The 25,125-nt window shown below is 37.8% G+C and overlaps 1 protein-coding gene across 3 annotated transcripts in view; it reads left to right on the forward strand.

The window, feature by feature from the left end:
• LOC111866072 (transmembrane and coiled-coil domains protein 2) overlaps positions 1-25,125 on the forward strand; it is a 77,322-nt gene that overhangs the window by 1,654 nt on the left and 50,543 nt on the right. For all 3 annotated transcript variants that reach the window (XM_023854633.2, XM_023854634.2, XM_023854632.2), the window contains exons 2-4: positions 12,461-12,548; positions 15,948-16,135; positions 23,546-23,768. In XM_023854633.2, coding sequence (XP_023710401.1) covers positions 15,996-16,135; positions 23,546-23,768 — 363 coding nt within the window. In that variant the 5' untranslated portion in view covers positions 12,461-12,548; positions 15,948-15,995. The remainder of the gene's footprint in view (positions 1-12,460; positions 12,549-15,947; positions 16,136-23,545; positions 23,769-25,125) is intronic.

A 25,125-nucleotide genomic window follows, 5' to 3' on the forward strand; every position in this document is an offset into this window, starting at 1 on the left:
CTTTTTGATATATATTAATGATTTGACAAATATAATAAATAGAGAATCAAAACCAATTTTATTTGCTGATGACACCAGCATACTGTGCTGCAAGTGAGATCTTAAAGAACTTGACATTGCCCTAAAAGAAACTCTTGAATCAATCAATAAATGGTTCTCTATAAACTCACTAATTTTGAATTTAACTAAAACGAGTTGTGTCCAGTTTTTAACAACACCAAATGCACTAATAAACTTAAATATTAAACATAGTGATATCCAAATCAATAATGTGAATACTTTGAAATTCCTTGGACTGATAATTGATAGTACTTTAACATGGAAGGAACATATCAAACAAACAGCCAGCAAATTGAGCTCGGCTTGTTATGCTATTTCATTCATTCATTCATTCATTTATTTCACTTTCTAATTGATCCTGATACACTCATAATACAAGCCATAGAATATAGAATTAGCCACAAGATCAAAATTTAAGTTACAATAATTAATTGAAACATGTCAAAAACAAAAAACAAAACAAACATAAGCCTCAAATCTTACAAAACAAACATACATGCAAACAATTATAAAGCATAAAGCGGACATACATAAACAAATTTACATCGGATACAATAAATATCAAAATTCTAATTCTGGTTCACTTCATTAATAAAATTGACAAAATTATGTGAGATAAGACAATAATCCAATACAACAATTGATAACAGTAAACCAGATACAATATAAACAAGCTGTATGCTAAGGCATGAGTCAGAGTTATAAAATTTCATTATATAATATAAAATTTATAGTAATATTTCATCAAAACATAAAATTATATTCATCTAATTCATTCTATATATCAGGTAAAATTCCAATTCCATAGATCCATCCATAGGGTGAAAGCGTCAATGTCATCCTTAACACCAAATTTCACCATCAAAGAACTCCTTCAATGAATAAAAGGAATTCAATAAAAGATAATTTTTAGGACATTTTTAAATTGGATCCTATCCTCTGATAATTCCTTTATGTAGGGAGGTAGATGATTAAATGCTTTAATACCCATATAATAAACACCATTTTTATAGATTGCCAACCTTGGTAGTGAAAGGTGAAAATTATTTTTATTTCTAGTATTAAGATCATAAATCTCAGAGTTTGTTTTGAATAGAGAAGCATTATCAATTACAAATTTTAATAATGAAAAAATATACTGAGAATAGAACGGCAATATTTCTAGTTTTCTGAACAGGTCCCTGCAGGAGTCCCTACCTCCAGAATTCATAATAATTCTTATAACCCTCTTTTGTAGTTTAAATACATTGCTACTATGTGAGGAATTCCCCCCAAAAATTATACCATATGACATAACTGCATGGAAGTACGAGAAGTAAATCATTCTCAAAGATTCTTGAGATACAAAGGGTCTTAAGAATCTAATAGCGTAGCATGCCTTGCACAATTTAGCCTTAAGTCCATCTATGTGGTCCTTCCATGACGAGGAATTGTCAACAGTGATACCTAAAAACTGAGTGTTTGTAACGTTAGGAATATGTTTATTTTTATAGCTAATATCTGTAGGAGTTGTTAATGCATTGGTGGTTCAAAATTGCACATATTGTGTTTTGTTATAATTTAATGATAATAAATTAGAGTTAAACCATATGTTCAATTGTTCGAATACAAGAGTGATATCGTTTGTAAAGTTTACTATAGTGGGATTACTGACGATGATACTAGTATCATCGGCAAATAAAACTGGCTTAGAAATATTATTTACAACTTTGGGTAAATCGTTTATATAAAAAAGAAAAAGGATTGGGCCAAGGATGGAACCTTGAGGTACACCACACTTAGCCCTACCCCAATCTGAAAAAGTATGAGAACATGTTTGATCATCATCATCAATGCAGACTCTTTGGTATCTATCATTGAGATATAAGAGTTCTAGTCTCAATATTGTCCCTAGAGAGCTTATTGATGATATATAATGGCTATGTTCATTCTATAATGTCATATGGCATAATATTCTGGGGAAATTCAACGTATAGTACCCAAATATTTAAAATTCAAAAAAGAATAATTAGGGTAATAATGAAAGCAGGAAATAGTGACACTTGTCGGCCTCTATTTAAAAAAATTAAACATTCTTCCATTTTATTCACGGTATACGTATATTTTCAATATTGGTCGTCATAGTTAAAAACATGGACAAGTATGTAGCAAATTCAGATATTCATAACATTTATATGAGACAAAGATTTGAAGTACATTATCCAACTTATAAATCAACCAGGGCTCAAAAGGGAGTATCTTACACTGGGATTAGAATATTTAACAAATTACCGCATAGTATAAAAAATTTATCGCAAGATTTAAATAAATTCAAATATTTCCTTAAAAATTTTTGCAGGTGGGCTCTTTTTATTCTTTAGATGAGTATTATGAATGGAAAACAAGGGATGATTGTGTTAATTACAGATAAATAAAACAACATTAGTCATTTTTAAAACTTTTATTGTTGGATACCTATAATTCTTTAGATATGCTTTTACTCTATAATTGACAATATTAAATATGTATTTTGAAGAAAGCAGTCTTCTGGGATTTGGCACCGTGTATATGTGGTGTTAACCGACGTTCCTCCGAAACGTCGGTTAACACCACATATACACGGTGCCAAATCCCAGAAGACTGCTTTCTTCATAGTCACCGCCATGAAAGCCTGAAATCTTACACAATATGTATTTTATTATGATAATAAGTTGCAATTCAAGTGTCATATGCATGTTGTATTTAATTATAACATTGTATCAATAGTTATTGCAACAGTGGTTGTAAATATGTTGTAATATCTTTATGACGTTCTCTGGATTAATTTTATTGTAACTTGGGCTTTGACGTGTTCTATATCTGGAGGCGTTATCGCGAAATGTAGATCTGATGAACATAAATAAATTGAAATTGAAATACACAGAATCATTGATTGCTTAATTGGGATTTTTGTTTGTGCTGTGATATGATGTGGAAGGAGTCTGGTATTGTACCAGTTCACAAGAAGGGCGATAAAACTAACTAGTAATTATCTTGGGATATCACTGCTATCAACTTCATACAAAATTTTATCCAATATTCCTGTCTCAAGGTTAAGTCCATATTTAAATGAAATTATTGGGGCTCATCATTGTGGGTTTCTACATAACAGATCAACTACTGATCATATCTTTTACATTAGTCAGATACTAGAGAAGAAATGGGTGTAGAATGAGACAGTACATCAGCTATTCATATGTCAAGAAAGCCTGTGATTCAGTTAGGAGGTAGGTATTGCACAGTATTCTAATAGAACCCATGAAACTAGTTAGGCTGACTAAAATGTGTTTAAACAAAAAGTATGATAAAGTCCATATAGGTAAACATTTGATAATATGCCTATCCAGAATGGTTTAAAATAAGGAGCTGCTTTATCGCCACTGCTTTTCAACTTTGCTTTAGAATATGCCATTAGGAAGGTCCAGGAAAACCAGATGGGACTGAAATTAAATGGGACACATCAGCTTCTGGTCAATGCTGATGATGTGAATCTACTGGGTGATAATATAGATACCATAAAGAAAAATACAGGAACCTTAATTGACGCTAGTAAATAGGTTGGTCTAGAAGTAAACACAGAGAAAGCTAAGTACTCATATATGTTGCTGTCTTGTCACCAGAATGCAGGCCAAAATCATGACATAAAGATAGCTAACAGATGTTTTGAAAATATGGCACAATTCATATATTTGGGAACAACTATAACAAAACAAAACCTGATTCAAGGGGAAATTAAGTGGAGATTGAATTTGGGTAATGCTTGCTACCATCCAGCCCAGAACCTTTAATCTTCTTATCTGCAGTCTAAAAACATAACAATTAGAATACACAAAACTATAATTTTGCCTGTGGTTCTGTATGGGTGTGAGACTTGGTCTCTGTCATTAAGGGAGGAAATATTTGGACCAAAGAATTCCATAACACAGATAGATCTCATAGTAACAAACAAGCAAGTTTTGGAATGCACATCATCAGTATTGGACTTGGGTTATTCGGACCACTTGGCACAAACACTAAAGATTAATGTAAATAGATGAGAGAGGGGTCCTAAAACGAGCAGAAAAAGACAGTTTACTATAGAGGTTATCTAGGAGTTTAATTATTTATTGCAGAAGGAGCTATGGCAGGAGAGTTTTTCAAACTCAGGTGCAAGTGCTAGTTTTAATGATTTTATGGGCACGATCCTTTATTATTATAATATAGCATTTCCAAAAAAGACTGTTTATATGAAAATGACAAGGTAAAACAAATGGATTACCCAAGGCATAAGAAATTCTGGTAAAAGGATGAGACTGTAAAATAGTTTTAAAAAACAGCATAATCTGTCTAGGGACATGCTGGAATATATCACCAGATATATAAAAAAAATAAAAGTGTTATGAAAGAAGCAAAAAAAAAAAATGGCAAATGATAAGTATGTTTCAAGGTCTCAAAATAAAATGAAAGCTGTGTGGCATTTAATAAAAAATGAAGTTGGTAAGTCATGTAAGGGAGATAAGAAAATCCAGCTGTTTAGCGGTACAAAAATAATATCAGATCCGCAAAGTGTGGCAGATATGTTAAATAATTTCTTTGTTGAAATAGTTGATGACTTTTTAAGTCAAATCAACAATAATAACAAAAACACACAGCGGCAGAAACAAAGGATAAACTGCTGCCCTAATACCATATTTTTCCATCCAGTCACTGAATATGACATAGAGTGTGTAACAAATAGTCTAAAAGGTAAATTATCTGCAGGATATGATGAGATACCAGAATATCTTGTTAAAAAATGTATAAATTATGTAAAAAGACCACTGGCTCATATTTTCAATGCCTCTTTGAGCTCAGGCACCTTCCCAGATAAAATTAGCTAAAGTGATACCTCTTCATAAAAAAGGGGGAATATCATGCATGATATTAAAAACTATAGACCGATATCCATTTTATCGGCATTTTCCAAAATATTAGAAAAACTTATGTATAATAGGCTAATGCCGTTTTTAATTCAAAATAATATATTAACAGAGGCCCAAAATGGCTTCAGAAAGAATAAATCAGCTGACACAGCAAGTAAGTCTTTTTATTGAAGGTATACAGGAGTTGTATTTTAGCGTCTTGTTGCACTGATTTTCATCCATGATGTGTATACAGTTGCCGTCTTGTAGTGCACTCAGTTTCACCTGTTACTTCACGACATGTTTCGGCAACATAGTGCCACATTCAGGTGCCCTAATTACGCTAATCTATTTCATTGCTTGCCTTTATAAAATTATTTAAAATGTATTTAAAAAGTGCGTATATGTCAACTGTAATAAATTTACACACACTAAACCTTGTTAAGATTATTCATCTTCTGCGTCATAATTACAACTTGCGTGTGGTTCTTCCACTGTGGGGGTCATTTTTCTTATATTCTCTGTAAACTGTGTCTTGTGATGTGTGTTCCCTTCGTAGCTGCGAGTGCCATAGGATTATTTTTTGATTTATCAAAGGCATATGACGTAATAGACCATGATATACTTTCAGAGAAACTAGACTCATATGGCATAAGAGGCGTGCCAAATATGTGGTTCAGGTCTTACCTGTCAAACAGAATCCAATATGTAGAAATAAAAAATACTGACGGCAGTGTCAAAACCAGTTATAATTCATCATGTAGGAAAGTGAAGTATGGTGTACCACAGGGATCAGTGTTGGGGCCACTTTTATTTTTACTATACATTAATGATCTTACAGAAAATGTTCAAGGAACAAAGCTGGTTTTATATGCAGACGATACCAATTTGTTAATTACTGGAAAAGATGAACTTGACCTTCAGTGTAAAATAATGAATGTTATGAAAGAATTAGAAATATGGTTTCAAAAAAATAACCTTGTAATAAATACTAAAAAGAAATCTACCATGTAATTTCATTCAAAACAGCCGAGAGATCCGTTAAGTCCACAGATAGTTTTTAATAATACAGAAATAGTATATCAGTCAGAATTGAGATTTCTTGGAATTCACATGACAGAAACCCTAAAATGGTGCGCTCATGCTCAGTTTCTAAAAGCAAAGCTATGCAAAGTAATTTATATGGTGAATATATTAAAAGAAATAATGAGTCCATATATGATAACAATTATTTATTTTTCGAGTTTTGAGTCATGTATGAGAAATGGTAATATATATAATAGAAATAATAATATTATTATTATTATTTAGCCCCGTTACAGACAATACAGAAAACAGTTACGTAATAGGCACCACTGTTGTCTGACGCCATGTTTGCCGATAGCCTAGCAACGCTTTCAGGAGTTGTTTACGGCTGTATAGCAACCGCGGCATCCCTTGGTAACGTCACCGCTGGTGGGGTAGGGGAAGGAGTGCTGACTTGCCTGTTACCCTAGTAACGACAGTGCTCCGATGGTGTTACGTCACCGCTGGCGGGGGGAGGGGTGCCCTGCATAGCGCAACACATCACAGTATTATTCAGATGACAGACCCCCTATATTAGGGTGGTACAGTGCATACTGTAAAGATATGCATGAGAATTAAATGTAAAACTGACATTTTCCCTATCCAGATGGTTGTAATACCTGTATGTATGGATTGTTGAATTATAATAAAAATGAAAAAATGAAAATGAAATGAAAGAGAGATTAAGTGATGGGAAGCTGAAGAAAACTACATAATGAGAAGATTCACAACTTGTACTCTTTTCGAAGTATAATTAGAATGTGCAAGTCAAGGAGGATGAGGTGGGCAGGGCATGTAGCATGAACGAGGGTGAAGAGGAATCCATACAGGATATTGTTGGGAACGTCAGAAGGAAAGAGCCCACAAGGAAGACCAAGACATAGGTGGGTGGATAATATTAAAATGTATCTTAAAGAGATAGGATGGGATAGTATGGATTGCTTTGTGTGGCTCAGGATAGGGATCAGTGGAGGGCTCTTTTGAACACGGTAATGAACCTTCGGGTTCCATAAAATGCTGGGAGGTTCTTGAGTGGCTGCACAGTTGGTGGCTTCTCAAGAAGGGCTCAGCTCCATGAGTGAGTGAGTGTGATATGTTGTTAGAAAAGGTGTGTTTTTGATATTATCGTTATCGTCTTGTAGCATTCAGAATTGACAGTCTCACCAGACTCCAGGAAAACCAACAAAATCACACCCTGCCTATCCCAAAAGACCATGGACATCACTTTCCCTGCCAATGGCTGTGTCTTGAACTTTTATCTTGGGGAATCTGGATGTTGTCATTCCATGGACTGTGTTTTAGATTCTGGCTCGTAGTGGTGACACCACGTCTCATCTCCGGTGATGATCCTATCCTGAAACTTGTCACCTTCAGCCTCAAACTGGTGCAACAGGTCCTGACTGACTTCCATTTGATAAGTTTTGTGGTCCTGTGTAAGCATCCACAGGACCTACCTGGAACAGACTTTGCAATAATCCATCTTCCCCCAACATCGTTTCCAATGCATTACAGCCGATATTAAGCTGTGCACACAGTTCCCTGGTTGTTATCTGCTGATCTGTGTGGATGAGCTGATTGAGGTGCTGTTCATTGTGAGGAGTGGCAGCTGAGCAGGGATGCCCAGGGCGTGGTTTGTCATGCACTTCACTTTCGCCACTGTTGAATGGCACTACCTGCCGCCTCACTGTGCTGACATCCACTGTATCGTCTCCGTACACCTTTAGCAAGCGTCGGTGAATGTGAATGGGTGCAATTTGTTTGGCAGTGAGAAATTCAATAACACATCTCTGTTTTTGTGCCCAGTTCTATGTCGGACGCCATTTTGGTAGGCTGCTCTGCTGTCGCTGTCTGTCGCACGACAACCAGACTAACAGAACATTGGCGGGAAGGTTGAACCTTTACTACAACACCACCAACATCCAGCTCAGACATTACATATTAACACAAAAAAATAGGAGCCATTATATGCGGAATGCCCTTCGTACTTATAACACAGTTTTACTGTAACCAAATCAGTCAATGTAGTGTCACTGAAGTTGGTTAAATTTAATGTTTCAGACTTGTCATCAGTGTGTATGTGTATGTGTATGATGACCCATATGGAAATATATGTAGTTACTGCTAGTTCAAGTGTTCCTGACATGTTGACTTGAAAATCAGTAAAATTTTATTTTTCTTTTTGCAAGAGGGAGGGATAGTGAAACGAAATCTGTGATTTGTACATATTGCAAGGGTAGTATCTTGTAAGAATGGACCAGGATTATGGCTTGCGTGGGTGAAAGGTTATAAGCATTCACAAAATTCTGTGGAGAAACTGCTTGGAATATTGGAATGTAAATGAGTGGATAGGTGTCAGGGAAATTGTTTTTGGAAGTGAACTGCATTGAACTGCTTTCAGTGGGCTTTGTCATTAGTGGTGTTATTGTATTGTATTGTATTGGAGAGGGTGGGTTTCCCCATGCACTTAGACCACCTGTTGGTCCATTGTGCGACCCCCTATGATATTCTACCAGTCTCTATTCCCTACTGGTACGTGCCATCAGTCTCGACTCAGCCAGCGAGTTTGGCCTCTACTGGCTCAACGGTATCTCGATGCTTCTCCCATCTACCAGAGGTGTTAGAGACTACTGTTGGGCGGGAAATGTCCCGAATTTGGCTCAGTGGTCCCCTTAGGACACGAGGTTCTTTTACGTGCCATAAAGCTACGACATGGGACCCACGGCTTAAGTCCCTCCTGGAGGACTTGTTCCCTGAATTTCTCCACCCTTAAAAATTCCACGACGTCCGCCGGGTTTGAACCCGTGTACCTTGAGTCACGAGGTGGGAACGTTAGCCCTAGACCACGGAGGCCGCTCATTAGTGGTGTTAAATGTTTGCCTTATATTGGCAGAGATTCACTTTCCCCCAAAATGGTGCATGTTCTGGTAACTGTGCGTTAAGCACAACACAGATGATGCCCAGAACAATAACTGTCACAAAATCCATATAATTTCCCTTCCCATATTTAGTATTTAGTTACATCAGAAGCCACCATTTATTTAAAACTTTCATTAATTAATCTTCAGTTCTTGTGGTTCTATTCCACACTCTCTCATTCTTAAGTTGTATTACTCGTTAAGTTAAATGTTTTTGCTTGTATGTACACAGACTTTTATATTTTTCTGACAGATTCAAATTTGGTGACATTATGTGTCATGTTGGCTTATGAGCTTCAGCTTCATTCTTGTTGCACAGTATGCAGTGTTTTGGTAAACACTTAAGTGGTCATCTTCAGTGTGAATGTCTTAAGCAGTCTGTGCATTAATGTTTATATTGTCACATGTACGCGTGACGAAAATGACATTTTCTAGTTTGGATGATTGGATTTATCGGAACTTTGGTTACACACTCTCTCTTAATTACACTTAAATACAGGCAATACAGGACTATTGCTGATTTACACACTTTCCATTTCACCATTGCGTACACACTAGGATTATTTGTTTCCACTAGTCGTCTCATAGCAACAGATCTCAATGCAGAAACTGTTACTTTAAATCACTATAAAGTCTCCTTGTTATTTCATCTTCAGTCACTCTGTACTCCGCTGTCCTAATCAGTACTCAATTAATCTTCGCAATTCACTAAGAATGTGCATCATTCTTGTCCTCATACTCTCAACTGTTGAACCCTCCTGGATTCTCCACTTCACTCTGTTCACGTGATTCTGCTGCTATTATTTCTCTCTACAACAAACTCAGAACTCTGTCACTCACTTATATAGCCGAAGGACTGACATTGACCAACAGTAAACGCGTTACATGGCAGCCACCTACTGTTGATGTGTGACCTCATTGATCCTATGTCAACTGCCGGACACATGGAAAACACAGCTTGCTCTACTGCAGCAGGTGCGTATCATGTTTACAGAGCTGTTGCCTGGCAATGCATCAATCAAATATGTCACAATATGTAGAGGTCAGACCTCTGAATGGGGCTAAACAGGAGCCAGACAGAGACCTTATATGGTCACTTTATTGGGGTGCCAAAACATATTTAAGCACAATAGATCACTGTAGGTCGCAGTGCAAGGGCTGAAAAAGCCCACCCCTTATACATTCGTATATAGTAGTGATAGTGAGATAAATATGACAGGTTTGTCAGGTGGTGAACAAAGTGTCAGCTCTGATGAAGCAGAAAGTATCAGTGACAGCAGTAGCATGCAACCTGACAAAAACTTTGTGGCCTTTAATTTGCAAGCGAACTATACTGACTGAATGACTGCCTCTTGTCAGCGAAGTTAGTACCAGCTTTAGCAGATAGAGGGTGTCGCATGGTCAACGCAGTGGATCCCCATGGCCCTTAATCTCGCTTTTCAAGACTGGACCTGACACATGGATAAATTCAGGTGCGGAGTGACCAAATTTTCCATTCAGTGGCAAGCCTGGCATAAATGTTGATTTAGAAGACCCCAATAACCCCTGGAATATTTTCATTTGTTTTGTACCATAGACATTGCAGAACTAATAGCCAGAAAAACAAATTGGTCTGCCCAAACATTTTTAGAAAACATGCCTAATCAAAATCTAAAATCTAGGAACCATCATTGGGCTGGTATTGAAAACTACATAATTATAAATTATTCACAGTATCTGTCACTTTAGTTGTAGCATTGTTTCTCATGGTATAATGGTTTTAATGATGATTTCATAGTGTGTAAAAGATAACAATTTTATAGCCAGTGTTTGGAAGAACAGTTCAGTTCATCTTCAGGGTAGAAGGAAGAATATAAGACTATAAGACTATATAAGACTAAGACATACCGTGAGAACCGGTAAAAGCAGACTGGTGTTGGAAATATACACAGCTATGTGCGAGCAGAGAAGAAGGGGGGAAGGGCATGGCCTGTGTAGCCTTCTGGATCTGGCGTCAGAAGGCTACACAGGCCATGACTGACTAATATAACACCCCCCCCCCAGCTTAAGGGTTAGTGCCCAGCCTTTAACCTTGCCTTTCTCTCTCCCAACACAAAAACCCTACTTGTCCCAGCTCCTTCCCCCCCCACCCTGACACTACTATTTTCACTTGTATACTTGCCCTTCCCCCCTTCTTCTCTGCTCTCACATAGCTGTGTATATTTCCAACACCAGTCTTCTTTTAACGGTTCTAACGGTCTCTTCGCTTGCGGATTTCTTATATTTTTCCTTCTACCCTGAAGATGGAGGTGATATGTTCCTCTGAAACGTCGGTTAACACCACATATAAACGGTGCCAAATCCCAGAAGACTGCTTTGTTCATAGTCACCGCCGTGAAAGCCTCAAATCTTACATACTATGATCATGTTTCATCTCTAAGCACCAGATGCTGCATATACTGAATGTGCATGAGTCAGACATGCCTTAGTGATCAAGTGTGGGGAACTTGCATGTCAGTGGTGACAGTGGTAGATTTTTTCAGAATAAAGCCCGAAGTATGGAATTTTACTAAAAATGTATAAACGTTAATGTAATGGCTATAGAAATGAAAATACAGAAATGTGAAGTCTGATAATTGGTCTTTCAGAGGCTTTTTGTTCTATAATATTATAATGACACATGATGGTGATATTATGCTTTAAAAAGGGAGCAAAGATTATAAAATTAAAGACTGCAGTGACAAATTTAAATGTCCAGGGGATTTAATGTGCTACTGTGGGTAAAATAAGTATTCTAAAATGTAGTCTAATAGATTGAAGTCAGCAATTTCTCTCTTCTACTTAAGTTTTACCATTTTCATATTTTCACACCATATCCCACTCAGTCTGCTGTTTCCCTATTACCTAATGCAGACCTAATAGAGAACACAGAAATATATGAAATGCACTCTGTACTCTTTCCATGGTAGCCACAGCTGTTAAAACAACGTGAAAGTATTCTGGTAGAGTTTGTGGATATTTATCAAATTTCTCATGTCTGTGTTTTTTTTAATTATGTGAGTAATACACTGATATATTGGGTTTTTGGACTTTATCCATTGTCCTGGTTTTTAGATAACTAATAAAAACAGGACGTTTCGGAAACTGGATCTGTTTCCGTCCTCAGGTGAAGGAAAACACCTACTCTGTTGCGTCTGTTAGAAAGAGCTAGCCTCAATCACTGTCCAGTGATTGAGGCTAGCTCTGAAATGTCGTGTTTTTATTAGTTATCTAAAAACCAGGACGATGGATAAAGTCCAAAAGCCCAATATATCAGTGTGTTATACACCGTCGTCAGAATCCTATAGTAACTATGTGAGTAATCTTTAATTTTTTAATTTAAGTGTTGCTTTTTCTGTTATGTATTGTTATATTGACCAGAAAATCAGTCATATCCTATAAGAATTGTATAGTACTTCTCCTTATCAAATTTATTTCCTAATATGTTCACATAAGGAGTGACTGAACTGTTCAGAGTCCTTAACCATTGATCTGTCATTTCAGTCATATGATGGGGCCAGAACTTCATACAAACTTTCTGTGATCCATTCACCAGAAACTGGAACTGTCAGCTCTTCTTCATCATATGCAGGTAAAGCTGATTAAATAGCTTGGCAGTGGCTTATCTTACATAAAGTAATCAGTCAGACTATTTATCTAAAGTGAGTCATAGGGTGACAGCGTTTCAGATACTTCTTTTGGCTTATTTTGGACTTCATCCATCCTCTGGTATGTAAAAGACAAAAGACCACGACGTTTCGGAGACTGGATCTGTCTCCATCTTCAGGTGGGTAGGGAAGGATAAACCTACTCAGTTGGGCCTGTTAGAAAGAGCTAGTCTCAATCACTGGACCCTACCCACCTGAAGACAGAGACAGATCCAGTCTCCGAAACGTCATGGTCTTTTGTCTTTTACCTACCAGACGATGGATGAAGTCCAAAATAAGCCAAAAGAAGTACAGTATACACCATCATCAGAATCCTTTCAAGTCTATCGGTGTTCAGATGATCACATAAAGAAATTCCTTGTACAGTGCCCACAGGTATGTTTTCTTTAACTTTGTAATATATACAGTTTCTTTATTAAAACCATCACAACACAACTATATTAAGGTCAGTGCCAAGTTTGGCTCTGCTACATGTTTTGGCTATTAAAAGCCATCTTCAGGATATTTTGATGATAATTTGTTTATCTGTAATTCCCATATAACTAACATTGAAAATATTTTGTATCAATTCAACAATATCCACCCTAATATCAAATTCACAATGGAAAAAGAAATAAATAATAAGATAAATTTCTTAGATTTATCCATCGAGAAAACACGAAAAGCTACAACTGGGAATCTATCGAAAACCTACGACTACTTACTTAATCATCCACAATGATTCATGTCACCCATTTGAACCAAAAAACCTGCTATAAACTATCTCATTAATCGATTGAATCAAAATCCCCTTTTGCATAACGGCAAAAACATAGAAGAAAACATTGTTGGAACTATAATAAAATAATAATAACTACCCACTAAATACCATACAACTAACACAAGAACCCTCCACAAAAAGAAATGGACCACCTTTAACTACAAGTATTTCGGCCATGAAATCAGATCTATTACTAAGCTTTTCAAGAATACTGAAGTTGCTATCTCATATGAGACAAAAAACAATATAAAACATCTGTTAAGAATAAATGATGACAGAAATGGTAAGTATAACCTTAGTGGTAAATGATATAAACTCCGTCTCAAGTGCAAACAATATATTTGTGTCTTTGATCTTGCTCCCTACACTACATGTTTCGGCCTCAGACGGCCATCATCAGGTGTATAACACTCACATCGCTGTCACACTGCACCCAGTTCAAAATTTAACATCTAAAACACTCTCCCTGTCATTATCAACTTCTACTTCGTTGATAGCTGTCCACCCGTAGATTACTTCACACACGTTAATTTTGAGTTTATTGTAATAGCACCATAATAAAATCTTTAGTTCTAATTTTAAACCTTTAAATTCTTGTCCAAATTTTAAAATTTTAAAATTGTTAGGGTTATTCGCCCTGTGTTTGAAGTGCTGCAGCGGCTAGTTCTTGTTTCCACACTGTATAGGTGTTATCCTGTGTAGTCTTTCTGTGTGCGTGCTGCTGCTATTCTTTACTACGTAAAGACACGTAGCACTTCAAACACAGGGCGAATAACCCTAACAATTTTAAAATTTTAAAATTTGGACAAGAATTTAAAGGTTTAAAATTAGAACTAAAGATTTTATTATGGTGCTATTACAATAAACTCAAAATTAACGTGTGTGAAGTAATCTACGGGTGGACAGCTATCAACGAAGTAGAAGTTGATAATGNCCTTCAGCGGCCAGTTCTTTTTTTCACACTGTATAGGTGTTATCCTGTGTAGTCTTTCTGTGTGCGTGCTGCTGCTATTCTTTACTACGTAAAGACACGTAGCACTTCAAACACAGGGCGAATAACCCTAACAATTTTAAAATTTTAAAATTTGGACAAGAATTTAAAGGTTTAAAATTAGAACTAAAGATTTTATTATGGTGCTATTACAATAAACTCAAAATTAACGTGTGTGAAGTAATCTACGGGTGGACAGCTATCAACGAAGTAGAAGTTGATAATGACAGGGAGAGTGTTTTAGATGTTAAATTTTGAACTGGGTGCAGTGTGACAGCGACGTGAGTGTTATACACCTGATGATGGCCGTCTGAGGCCGAAACATGTAGTGTAGGGAGCAAGATCAAAGACACAAAATATATTGTTTGCACTTGAGACGGAGTTTATATCATTTATCGTATGGAGTGCAACAGGATGCTTAAATATAATATTGAACACCTTAGTGGGGTTTACCAACTACAGTGTGCTGACTGTCCATTAAAATATGTAGGACAGACTGGACGTACCTTTAAAGTCAGATTCAGAGAACACATACGAGACACAAAAAAAATAATTTCCAAAGCTCCAGATTTTCTCAACATATATTGGACACCACACATGAATATAGTACGATAGACAAAACATTAGAAGTTCTATATATTGGCAAGAAAGGCCGAACCTTGGATACATATGAATTTATGAAATCAGCAAACTAAATTTACAACTAATTGATAATTGTACTGACATTTTTAACTCTATATATGATGTAATCATTGATACATACAAAACATAATAAATAGTCATAGCCCCCTCCCCCCCTACCACCACTTCGGCATACACCTTATCTCTACCTCCTCCCCCCCTTCCTCCCTTGGACTGACTTCAAACATACATCACCAAATCAGTTGTTTACATTCCCTACAGAATGGACAGTACATTGTAAGATGAGGCACTGACTAAATAGTAAGTAAATAATACACTATATCTTCAATACCAAAATCAATTGTTAATTATAACAAAATTTAATACTATTACTTTCATATCATTTTCAGATTAACATTAATATTACTACAGCTACATCACGAGCCTCCAAAACAGTTTATTATATATACACAGAATATTGAATACTCCAGTTTGTCCGTGGGAACACAACAAAATCATAAAAACCAGCCACTGACTCGGTGATGTAAAGCATCACTCGAAGAATTTTATTCTTGTTTTATACTATAACTTTTGTTTTGTATAGTCTAATTTATTGTATTTTTATGCCAAGTATTTTAATATAATTAATATTATTGTATCCAATTTTACTAGTACTGCAGTTCAGTGGTGTATATATGTTAGCCATGTGTTTGCCTGATGATGGCTTTTAATAGCTGAAACATGTAGCAGGGCTAAACTTGGCACTGACCTTAATATAGTTGTGTTGTGACGGTTTTAATAAAGAAATTGTAACACAACAGGATGCATGAAATGAAAAAAAAATGGATAATATATTTTCAGAAAATACTGCTGATGTATGTCACCTTGAAGTGTGGCTTGCAAAACCTGTCATTGTGCTAGATAAAAGTAAATTTATTGTTCTTGTAATAGGTGTATTTATTGTGGCTGATATGGATGTAACCTGGAGACATCCAAAGGATGGATAGTTTGCATGTGGCTGCAACAGGAAGTAGCAAATCATCTAGTCGTAGTGCTTCCCCGGGTCGTCCACTTCCTAGTTCGACCAGCAGCCATATTTTAGTTCCAAGCAACAGCTCCAGTCCTCAGAATACTTCAGCGTATGTATGTCTGTTACAGTAACCTTGAGGGGCTTGTGGATGTACTGGATCCACTTTGTTTTTGAATTTTCTTATATTACTAAGTGTTATTTGTTTTGTGAAAATAACTTGAGAAAAGGAAAATTTCTTTAGCTTTCAGGAAGGAATTCAATAAAATAAGTTCCACATCTGTACTTTTTTTTCAAATGGGTGTTAAAAGTGATATGTATCTTATACTACAGATTTTGTAGTTGTAACTTTGTACCACTAAAAGACTCTCTTTCTAATTATTTCGTTATAATTAGTGTATGCTCATTGAGGTTTTGGCAGGATGTTGGGTGCATTATGTTTCACCTAGAAGAACTGAGCGAAATGTTGTGGAAATGATTGTTTGAAACCCATTATTGGGGTCCTGGATTTCTGGCTACCTGATCTTATGTGGCCATCCTAGTCCTTGGGTTAAACCATATTCTAGCAAGTCATTGTTACAGCTACCAGAATATTGTATTTGTAGGATTTTTGAACATAAATCATAGTAGAGAGCAGTCTTCTTGTATGTGGCACTGTCTAGGTATTGTGTTAACCGACATTTTGGAGGAACATACCGCCTCCATCTTCAGGGTAAAAGAAAAAAAGAAGAAAATATGAAAGCGAAGAACCGATGTGATCGGGTGCAAATAGACTAATGTCTAGAATAAACCCAGCTGTATAGAGGAGGAAGGGATGGGAGAAAGGGAGCTATGTGGGAAATCAGTAGAGAGGAGAGGGGATGGTCTGGGCAGGTTGGGCCAGCCGGTCGCAGGCTAGAGCAGGTATAGAATATTGTGTCGGGGGGAGAAAGGTCAGGTTAATGGGAGGGCATTAACGCTTAACCTTGGGGGTTACTATGTGAGTTGGTCATGGACTTGCATGGCCTTGTGGATCGGGCATCATATCCCGGGGGTTTCTTGAGGGAACAAATGAGAAACTTCCATGACTTTCTGAGACAGAACCCACCTCTCTGTTCATATTGTTCTATGAACAAACTGATGGTGTGGCGATGGGCTCGCCACTATCTCCGGTCATTGCAAATTTATATATGGAGGACTTCAAGGAGAGGGCACTTGACTTGGCCCCACACAAGCCCTGCTGCTAGTTTCGCTACATGGACGACACCTTTATCATCTGGCCACACAAGCCTGACAAGCTTAAAGACTTCCTGAACCACCTAAATAGTGTCCATCAGTGCATTCAGTTCACAGTGGAGACCGAACTTCAGGGCCATCTCCCCTTCCTGGATATAGATATTTACATGAGACCTGACGGTTCATTGGGCCATAGAGTGTACCTCAAATCCACCCATATAAACCTCTACCTTAATGCTGCGTCTCACCACCACCCATCCAACAAGCAAGCTGTACTTTCCACATTGGTGCACAGGGCTAGAGCTCTTTGTGATCAAGACAGCCTACATGCGGAGTTGGTGCTCCTGGGGGATGTATTCAGGCAGAACGGATACAACAATCGGCAGATCCACAGAGTTCTCAACCATCGGCCCAACATCAGCTGGCCTGAAGATAAACCGAGCTCAATCGCCTTCCTTCCCTGTGTCGGGACTATATTCAACTGTATCAGCAGAGTGCTGTCCTGGCACAACATCAAATCAGTGGATCTGCCTCCAAAAAAATTATCCAGTTTCCTCTGGCCGGTCAAAGATAGCCTGTGACTAAGGATACTGGTGTGTACATTATACCATTCAAGTGCAGCAGGGTCTGTATTGGGCAGACAGGCCGTTCTGTGGACATGAGGTTGAAGGAGCATCAGCCGCACATCTGTCTCGAACATCCGCACAGGTCATCTGTGGCTGAACACAGCATCGATTTGGAAACTGCATTCAGCTTCAGAATACCTCCATCCTCGCCACCAAGACCCGATATATGGATCACATCATTAGGGAGGCCATTGAGATTGAACTTCATCCCGACAATATGAACAGAAAGGTGGGGTTTTGTCTCAGCAAGTCATGGAAGCCTCTCATCTGTTCCCTAACCCCCCCCCCCAGCTTTAGGGTTAATGCCCTCCCATAAACCTTACCTTTCTCCCCCCCCACCCAACACAATACCCCATACCTGCCCTAACCTTGCTCCTGTCCCAGGCCCTCCCCTTCTCCCTCTCCACTGTATTCCCATGTAGACTTGTCCCCTTCCTTCCCTGCTCTCATATAGCTGAGTTTATTTCCAACATTAGTCTGCTTGCACCTGTTCTCGCTGTCTCTTCGCTTGTGGATTTTCTTATATTTCCTTCTGCCCTGAAGATGAAGGCGATACGTTCCTCCGAAACATCGGTTAACCCCACATCTATACAGTGCCACATTCCAGAAGACTCTTCTCTTCATAGTCACCACTGTGAGAACCTCAAATCTTACATAAATCATAGTAGTGGAGTCCAGTTGGGTCCACTTGGCACGGTGGCCACTGATTGGCCTATTGTACCTGCCCTGGGTGATTATGATGATGGAGAATTTGGTGGAATGAAGATTGACAAGGGAAACCGAAGTACTCAGAGAAAACCTACTCCAGTGCCACTTTGTCCACCACAAATCCTACTTGACCAGACCCGGGTTTGAACTCTGGCCGCCGCGGTGATAAGCCAGCGACTAACCACTTGAGCTATGGCGCGGCCTAATAAATCATAGTAAGTTAAAAGTATGCTGTTTGGTTTTCTGTGTACTCAATGGTTCAGTTGTCTCTGTCATACTACAATTCAGATGCTATAAAATCTGGAAATGGAAAGTCCTTTCTTTGTGTGTGTATGGATGTGTGCCTGACGGATCACTGGATGAACTTTCTGATTAAATAAAGAAGATAGGAATATGAAAATTTAAAATTTCCATTTCATTATGATATTTTCCATTACCTTTCACTTTAAATGTGTTCTAAATATTTTGTTATTTTAATTGATGTGTTCTAAATAAGTGCCTTGAAATAAATTATTTTATATATAGATGAAAGATAATTCTACCTTACATAATGAACAGAATCACATGAGATATTAATAACTGTGATTTTGATATTTACTTCATTTTCATCATCACTTCCCCATGTACAAAGTGTGCTAGCATATAAGACACAGTACAATTTATAAGGCCATTTCCCCTGAGGGAAAAGAAACCAATTTCTATTCCAGGATATACAATATGTACCTTTGAGGTAGTTAGGTCACTTTTGCACCCTTATTTTTAATTCTAGCTGTAGGAAAATGTGTGTGCAGTCGCTAATATAGGCGAGGCTAAAGTTTTCCCTCTGCATAATTAAGTACCACCCCATGAAGACACATGTGAAAGGGGAGGTATGTCATCCATTCTTAACCTTGGCACTAATGGAAGGTGAGTTGTTAGGTTCATGCCTCTGGGGAAAGAACACCCAGTAACAGCTCTTTACCCTATTCATTATGGTGACTAAGCTGCCTCGCTCCAGAATTATATATGGAAAAGGAAATACTTATTTAGATAGCATGAAGCCTATTAAAATTGTTAAGATTAGACTTTGTCATAAGTACCTAACCGCAGCTTCAAAAGTTATGGAAAAATAGCAACGTTTGTAGTAAGATAGGGCCTGTTGAACATGACAGAATCAAAGTATTGTCACAATTTTAGAGTGACTGTAGATGGGTTTTGGATTGATGATTGCATGTATTGGACTCTTTGATACAGTGTATGACTACACTTTATAGTACACCATTACATGCCCACACTAGTGTCCACAGTCACATCTTCACTGCCGTTGCTTGGTAGTGGCTACCAATGGCAGACATTCCCCTTCCTCTGGGTTCCCAACCTGTCCCCAGTCCCAGCTACCAGCTTCTAACAGCAGCAACAAACAATGACTGAGCCCTAGCAGTCCCCAAGCTATTATTTTTGTATTGCTAGTGAGGTGGGACTAAGTCCCTTGTACTGCAGTCACTTCTGGCCTATTGTACCAGCCTCAGATGGTAGGTGAGGGTGATTGTGGAGCAATTGGTGGAATGAAGATTGACAGGGGAAACCGAAATACTCAGAGAAAACCTGCCCCAGCGCCACTTTGTCCACCACAAATTCCACTTGACCCGACCTGGGATCGAACCCGGGCTGCCGCGATGGGAAGCCAGCGACTAACCGCTTGAGTTATGACGCGGCCTGGCCCTCAGGCTAACTCACAAACTCACCAACCAGCTCTTTTACTCCATTCACTAACTTCTCACTAACCAACTGACTCCTCACTTGTCCTGCTCATAACATCTTAACACACACTGCATAGGAAACACCGTTCCTACATTGCAGTGCAGTTGTTGCATTCATTAGTGTTGGCGGAGTCATTACCTAGCAACAGCTTTTGTATAGTTGCTTATTTTGGAGCCGTTGCTTAGCAGCAGGTCTGCATCAAGAGATGCTGTTATTTAGAGGAAATATTTTGGCAAAAGTTCCTTATAAAAGCCAGACTTCTCAGAAGTATTTAACCTCTCCTTTTCTTTAACAGGCAACAGAGCACTATACTCATCCTCTAGTTTAACACTGAACAACAGTGCCTTCATTTTAGGTGGATCCCTTTACATCACAGAGGTGGCTTCCAGATATAGAGGGTAACTGTGAATATATTGAGTAAGCAGTTGCTGACAGCTGGCAAGGGGTGATCCTCTAGGTTAGGGGGTTAGGTGTGGGACTAACAACACCTCATCATAAAAAATAAGCTTATTACAAAATGTCACAGACTTGGACAGATTCTTTGGATAAAGGACTTAAGCCAAGGAAAATGGAAATGAGATTTGGTATTTGGAATGTAAGAAGTGTGTATAGGGTAGGTTCGCTCAAGACATTTGTGGAAGAAGTATCAAAATATGAGTTAGAATTAATGGGAGTACAGGAGGTCAGATGGGACAGATGCAGTGCCAAACCAGCAGGTGAATATACCATTTTCTATGGAATGAGAAACACAAATTAGGTACAGGGTTTTTTTGTACATAAGAGAATCATATCAGCAGTTAAGAAGGTAGAGTTTCATAGTGATAGGATATCATACTAGCGCTGGTGTGATGTCAGTGTTCTTAATGTTCGTGCCCCAACAGATAAAATTAATATCAAGGACAGCTTCTATGAGGAAGTAGAACATGTACTCAAATTCCATAAATACCATATGAAAATACTGTTTGGAGATCTCAATGCCAAAGTATGGAGGGAAGAAATTTTCAAGCCAACAATTGGGAATGAGAGTTTACATGAAATTAGTAACGATAATGGAGTTAGGGTAGTAAACTTTGCTGCGTCCAAAAATCCGACTGTTAGAAGTACATTATTCCAACATCATAACATCCATAAATTTGCTTGGACATCTCCTGATGGAAAGACTTAACAATAATGCATGTATTTACTATAGTTTGCTGGATAGGAGATGGCATGGAAGTGTACTTGATGTTCAGGGTAGCAGATTGTGATACTGACCACTATTTGGTGGTGACAAAAGTTGGGGAGAGACTGGCAGCGAGTAAGCAAACAATGCATAGATTTCATATGCAGAAGTTCATTCTCAGCAAATTAAACAAATTAGAGGGTAAAGATCAATATCATCTTGAGTTCTCAAATAGGTTCACAGCTTTGGAAAATTTAGACCCTGAGTGGATATTAATAGAGCTTGGGAAACTGTTACAGAGAATATCAAAATTTCAGCCAGAGAGAGTGTAGGTTATGAACTGAAGAATCGTAAGCCATGGTTCGACAAAGGATGCTCAGAATTATTAGATCATAGGAAACTAGCCAAATTGCAGTTTTTCAAGGCCCATGCAGAATAATTGGGAATTATCTGAACTATACAAGATGTGAAGCCACCAGGCATTTCAGGAATAAAAAGAGAGAATATTTGAGAGGCAAAACTAACAAGCTCACAACAAACAGTAAAAACAAAAATATTGGAGACCTGTATAGAGGAGTAAATGAATTTAAGAGGGGTTACCATCCTAGAAGTAACATAGTGACGGATGGGAATAGTGATCTGCTTGCAGATTCCCACAACATTTTAAATAGGTGAAGAACTACTCACTTGTTGAATGTACATGGAGTCAGTGATGTTAGGCAGAAAGAGATAGAGCAGGGGAATTAATATGTGATTGGAGTCCTTTTGCAATCAGAATTGCTATAGGAAAGCAGAAAAGGTAAAACTCTCCCACACACACACACACTCTCTCTCTCTCTCTCCCTCNTCATGCAAGTGCTTGTGGAAGCACCACTTCATGGCCCTGTTACTAGAGTTGCTTACAGGGGATACATATGAAGTGAATAACAGGATACAACACTATGAGAGTACAACTTAGCAGTGGTGTTTAGATTAGTGGGCATGGAAATTAAATCACCACCTGGACATGGTCCATACTTTTGCTGGATACATGACCAAATTTACCATTTAGTTTCACTGCAATATCCATATGAAGCAAATTAGCCAGGATATGGACAATTTTATATTTTCGGTTTTGCTGAATCAATAACAGAACTGCTCTAAAATCCATCAAACCATGGGTGTGTAGCCAAAGTAATGCAATGATTTGATGAAATGCTGTGACAAGTTAACCCATTTATTGATTCATACAAGTATTCCTATATTTAAGTGATACTTGTATTAAAAGAAAGTTACAGAGGGTTACATTGCATAAATTGAACATTATTTTCCTGTCTCCCCATGAACTCCTTCTCCATGAAGTCACACAGTAGTCTACATGTCCACACTGCCACTCAGGATTGGCCAGCAAGCAGTTTGTGTTAAATTGAGTGATGTTAACTGAAATCAGTCTGGATTAGTTAATCAAGTTAAAATGAAATGGCATTTTTCAAAACTGCATGTAACAAGGAGTACCTCTATAAACAAATGCATTAAATGAAATGAAATATATAAATAAATGAATAAAATGTGTTGGTACTTGAATAGTAACCTCTGAGATCTTCTAGAACTCCATATCTTGCACTGGGTACAGCTAGTTCAGAAATGACTTTTGAAGTAATTATCTTTTAAGTATTTGCTACAGTTCCTTGGATAGGGGATCAGCTCATTACAGTGCCTCTGTTACACAGCATGACACAAATGCAGAAAGAATAATGATGTAATCCATGCTCCAAATGGGGTTCAGACCCACAATCCCAGTGTTTAAGCATTTTGAAGGTTTACACATTTTGAACTATTGGGTCCTGTGGTCGTCATTACTGGAATTAATTTTGATAATTTTTCATGTCATCACAATGCGTTATAAACAGAATATTTAAGAAGCAGAATTATTTTCATGTAAGGAATTGAAAGTGCTTTGGTGAACAGTGTGTTCCAGTTATATCAGTGCTGCAGGTGGTATGCACTGCCAGAACACAGGGGTTAATGAATCTAGGATGTCAGAATAGAAGGTTACAAAGAGAAACTTATTTTTTGTGTTCTGTTCCCATAGGCGACGTTCTGGAGATGGCAGCACTGGTAGTGGCAGTAGTAGCACAATGAGTGGCTCAGTTAAAAATCGTCGCAAGTCCCCAGTCCCAGTCCGCAGGGAAAGGGGAGATAAAGAGAAGGGTTCTTCAGATGGTGGAACCCCACATCTGCCCCGTCCAGAGCTGGTATCCAGTCAGGGCTCGCAGGAGGAAGGAACCACTCAGAGTGGTGGTACTGAAGAAGAGGTAAAGTGGTATGGAAGGCAGTATATTATTTTCAGATTTGAACACGTTTGTGGTGAATTATCCTATTATTGTTAAACATTATAAATACCTTTCATGCCTAGAATTTAGTTTCATTGTAACTCATGTATTTCCAGAGAACTGTTGAAACTAGTTTGAGTAATTAAAAGATCTCAAATTTGAACCATATCTAGTGTACTCTGCTCTCATAGCTTTCTTTGATGTTGAGGTTCATCAGGCCAAGGCCAAATTTTTCTTCTTCATATGAGGAAACTAGGAAGATTGTTATGGTTGTGAGAAAAGACATTGGTAATATTCTTTTCAGGTACTTCAGAAGAGACGTGTATGAGACTCAAATTATCTAGATTAATTAATAGAAAATTCAATTTGAATGCTGATTTTTTGGTCACAAACTTCAAACATTATGAGATAACATCTTTGGATGGCCATTGGAATTGTAATGGCTCTCAACATGAATCATGTTAATGAACAGAATCTGCCTTTTCTATATATATATTGTAACGTGTTTCGTTACAGAATACGCCATAGAGATCGTTAATTGGTTTATTTAACAACCTACAAGTAACGGCTACAATTATTTATAACAATGTTACGGGTTTCCACACTTTACAAACCCTACAACCAAATCTCTTCACACTGTCTTCAGTAGTCTTCACGTATTAATAACGCGGGAGCTATACAAGTCTCCCTGAATTACACACTTTCACTTGTAACACGCCGCTGGCTAGATTCCAACTCTGCTCGCAGGCTGCTGCCTTGAGAACTGTTGATAACACACTGACTCGTCGGCTTGCTCGGAACTCTCGGAGGTAGCTCGAGGACTGTCTTCGGCGATGGCCACGTTACAACTAACTCGCAGCTGCTGTGCAGTTCCCTTATATAGCCGCAGTGGTGCCTGTTGCGTGCCACGTTACAGGAGTTGTTGACTGCTGCCTAGCAACCGCGATATCCCTTGGTGACGTCACCGCTGTTGACTCGCGTTGCATAGCTACCAGGTTGTGGGGACTCGGCTAACTTCGGCTCAGTTCGGCTCTCTTTCACTTTCACTTTCACTTTTTATTTGTTCCATAGATCGTTATTGACAAACATGCCACAGGATGTAGAACATGTCAAAGTTAATTATAAAAGAAAAAACAGTTCCTATACAGAGCTTTGTCAACAATAAAATAGGTACAATAAAATAAGAATAGCCTACACATATAATAGATTTATCACATTTCTGCACAGTATGCTAAAATCAAGATATAAATATAATATTATCAAATATATAACATTATAAATATAAAATCAAAATAAAATTATAAAATATATTATTGTATTATATTAAAATATTCCTCTA

This window comes from Cryptotermes secundus, unplaced genomic scaffold, assembly GCF_002891405.2.
Source record: "Cryptotermes secundus unplaced genomic scaffold, Csec_1.0 scaffold318, whole genome shotgun sequence".
Lineage (NCBI taxonomy): Eukaryota > Metazoa > Arthropoda > Insecta > Blattodea > Kalotermitidae > Cryptotermes > Cryptotermes secundus.